The 3983-nt window shown below is 37.8% G+C and overlaps 1 protein-coding gene across 1 annotated transcript in view; it reads left to right on the top strand.

Annotated features, from left to right (window-relative positions):
• The window catches only part of CFAP61 (cilia and flagella associated protein 61), a 140449-nt gene that overhangs the window by 38773 nt on the left and 97693 nt on the right, over positions 1-3983 (top strand). Inside the window, exon 13 of the mRNA XM_029286400.1 lies at positions 3183-3222. Within this exon, the coding sequence (XP_029142233.1) occupies positions 3183-3222 (40 nt within the window). The remainder of the gene's footprint in view (positions 1-3182; positions 3223-3983) is intronic.

Below are 3983 nucleotides of genomic sequence, written 5' to 3'. Positions count from 1 at the left end.
ATCTTGATATATAAAAGCCTGTTCAGGGTTACTCAGTCTCTCTTCTATTATTCCTTGTTCCACAATTTTGTTCGTTTTTAAAAAGTCAATGTAAGGTTCTAATATGGCCCCTTCAGGGTGTGGATAGCTTTCATCAACTACCACCGCATCCACTTGTTCAACCAGGTCTTGAGAAGCAATTGTAGCATTCAAGCAAAAACCCTCCTGTTTCTGTGATAAATCTTGTTGTTGTAATAAGTCCTGTTGTTGTAGCATCACTTGATCACATCTATTTTGAAATTTAACATCAAACGATTGAAACATCTCAGTCATTGCGGAGACCAAGTTCTGCAGTTCTCTGACAAGGGGCGGTGGAGGTGAAAAAGATAACGGGGGAGGCAAGTGGAAAATTTCAGAAATTAACTGACATTTTCATTCTGAAAAAAAAGAGTCAGGATAACTTGTCTGTAGCTCCTAGACCCCTGTTCAGGAATGTGTGCAGCAAATTGTGATGTCAACAAAATAATGATATATGGACAGAGACATCATCAAACAAATGTCACTATGATGTACAGAATTTGTGCCTACTCACTTAATTTGTGGCTTTTATGTGATGACATTGATACCATTGACCATGATATCCATCTGATTCCCTGGCTAGAGTTGGGGCATAGTATTATGCTGGTATTTCCTTCCATTTCTAGGGTCAGTTCCAGTCAGTGTGATGATATAAGAGGTTATGTGAATAAGCCTGAGGAACAGGAAGAACCACAACCAACATAACATCAGATAAAATAAATTTGAATGCAAAGCAAAAATGTTGTTTGAGAAAGTATTTTAGACTTGACCCTCCCTCGTTCTCACAAAGATAAAGAGTGAGAGGAGATGCATATTCATATATGCAAGATTGTGTATTGTAATCATATAGTGAAAGTAGTAGCTGCATTTATACCTTTGGCTTTCTATTTGGTCTACCTCAAAAGGCTGATGGATGACAGGAGAAGTCTGCCCATGGCCTTTCATATGGGGTCCCTCAGGGCTTGACTCACTCTCCACTACCATCTACATCAGGGGTGTCAAACTCGCAATGTCACATGACATGTCGCGACATATCGCAACTTTTTTGCCATTGCTGGCAATGGGGTGGGTGCGGTTTTGTTATGATGCATCCGGCCCACAGGCCGGCAGTTTGACACCCCTGATCTACATGAAAACTCTGGGTGAGGTCATTCAATGGCATGGGGTGAGGTATCATCAATGTACTATGACATTCAGTTTTATGTCTCTGTCTCCAGACAGCCAAATGACATTGAAGAGATTGGGTTTTAGTGCCTAGAGGCCATAGGGGTCCTAATGGGAATGAACAGCATCTGTATAGGATGAAAAGGCTTTAGATCAACTCTAGCAAGAGACTGTGGCTTTGGGTATCAGGGCCTCCTGGTTCTGCTGATTTCCCCTCCATAGTTCTGGATGGGGCTGCACTACTCAAGACAAAACCAATATGCAACTTTCGTGTCCTCCTCAATGCACAGTTCCTGTTTGAACAGCAGCCATGGCCTGGGGGGACCTTTGCACAGCTTAATGTTATGCACCTCTTATGCTTCTTCCTGGATTAAGTGGTACAGTATATAATAATTTATGCTTTGGTCACCTTCTGAGTAAATTAATGCAAGGCACTCTACATACGGCTATCCCTAAAGAACATCCAGAAGCTTCAGTTATTTCCAGAATGCAATAATCTGGGCAATTATGGGAGGCTTTTTGTTACACATCTGCTCCACAAACTGCACTGGTTCCAAATTTGTTCCTGGATATAGTTGAAAGTGATAATTATCATCTAAAAAGCCATTCATGATATGGGGCCAGGGTGTCTACCATCTCATTAGATCAGATAAGAGAGGCATGTTCTAGGTCCCATCAATTAGAGATTGTCATCTAACATTGTCCTAACTATACTTCATTTCAAATTTAATTTAATTTTAATTTTAATTTAATTTACAGTTAATTTAAATTAATTTAAATTATTTTAATCTAATTTTTCTTTTAATTGAGTCATGAACAATTATTCTTTTGGCCCCAACCACTTTTGAGAGGGCACTCCTTTACCTGCTTCTCTACAATCAACTGCAATACTTAGCTTGAAAAACCTTGCTCACTCTTAATTTAAAAGCAGTGTGCCTGGCTGAGGAATTCTGGGAGTTGAAGTCCATGAGTCATAAAGTGGCTGAGTTTGAAGACCCCTGCATTAAACTACCACTCAAAATGCAAAGTGTGGCATTTTTCCTTTTGAAATATTCAGATTTCTTCCTAAGAGTACCTTTTTCTCTACAATGTTCTTTCAAAGGCAAACCAACAGAAGTCCTGGAAAGATAAACTCATAGGGTGATCTTGCAGAAGAGGCTGTACAAACATACGAATAACATGTCAGGATTTATCTTACCAAAACAAGCCATTACATTTCAACTGTTCTCATAAGAAAATAACAACGGCAAATTATCCAAAAATTCCCCTGCTGATGTCTGTGATATTTGACAGATTTCAATGGAAATACACACATTCAACTTTTATTCAAGTTAATCCCCATTACTCTCTCATTCTTTTTCTCCCTCTTAACCTTGCTTTCCATTTATTTTTTCCCACAGTAGCTACTTCATTCTTAATCGATTTTCTCTCTCTTCTCCGGGCTTTTCCCTTATTTCCCTTAATAATTTTGACTCTTGCTTATGTTTTGCTTATGTTGACAGTTTGCTCAAGTCAAACCTCTCCATTGGGGAATGAAATACAGCATGTAAACAATAGAATTTGGTTATCCCTAAGCCTATTTCCACAAAGAATCACTGTGTCCTAGTAGTTTCCTCAAACCAGTCATAACAAAACAATAAGATAAAAGGTGTTTTCTATTTAAATGCACATGGGAAGGACCTGTAGAAAAGAATGATGAAGTAAAATTTAGCTCAAATAAGTGGATGGGAAGTATCTCTTTGCAGTGAATGAAAGGACAGAGAAAACAAGGTGATAATTAAGAGACTCTGATGTGAGGGGCAAAAGGATTACTATTACTGACTTTAATGAAATATCCATTAAAGCACTTCGTTGATCAATTTTTTGGTTTGTGCGTCAGCATATATTTGGTTCTTAGTTGGGGGATGTGGTTAAAGTTCATTTGCATGCTGCAAATATCATATACTTGGCTTTATTTACAGGTCACTGGATTTCTTAAATTTTGTTTTTGAACTTTTCCCAGTAAGTAGACATTTGGTTTTAAACTTTTCATATTAAATGTGTATAAAGTAATTTTTAAAAAATACTTGTTGCAATTTAATTACTAGAAAATTATTTGCTAAACATCGTGCTTGTTTGCACAGGGCAACATTGATTTTGAAGAAAAGAAATCACCAAATAATTATTGAATTATAGTAAATATTTTGGAAGGATTGTAATAAATCTTAGTACAAGTCTTCAACGGAATCTTCACAGCTTGATTGCTCCTACTCCTTATCACATTATAATTTGGTGGCACAATACTAAATCATAAGCAAGACAATTTGATTTATTTAGTTCTGTTAAAAATGAGCACCAAAACTCACCTCTTCCTTTCTGTTGAACTAACATTACCAAACCATCCCCAGTGACCTTTCATGACAGAAAATCATAGCAATAATAATAATATTGATTTCTTGCTGTAAATATGGTATCTATCCATCGGCCTTCAATGCCATCTGATAACCAGCATGAGGTAGCAGAGTGCCTGCCAAGGTTCTGACAGACAGAGACAAATAAAGCAGAACTCCAAGGCTTGGAAATTCCTCAAAGAACATGTTTATTAGTTACAAAGTATCAGCCCGTCAAAAATGAAACCAAGTCTGAAGACATACGTAACAATTCCCCAATACAAAATTAAGAAATCCCACCTCTAAATCTATGCAAGCAACTACGTTCCCCAATACATCTCCTTGGCGGGCTTTTCCAGAAACGCCCAGCCTGCAGTCTCGGGAGCAGCCGAT

Source organism: Protobothrops mucrosquamatus, unplaced genomic scaffold (assembly GCF_001527695.2).
Source record: "Protobothrops mucrosquamatus isolate PMUCROS unplaced genomic scaffold, P.Mucros_1.0 scaffold_213, whole genome shotgun sequence".
Taxonomy (NCBI): domain Eukaryota; kingdom Metazoa; phylum Chordata; class Lepidosauria; order Squamata; family Viperidae; genus Protobothrops; species Protobothrops mucrosquamatus.
Note: the sequence above shows the minus strand (reverse complement) of the source record. Positions and strands in the feature narration are given on the sequence as shown.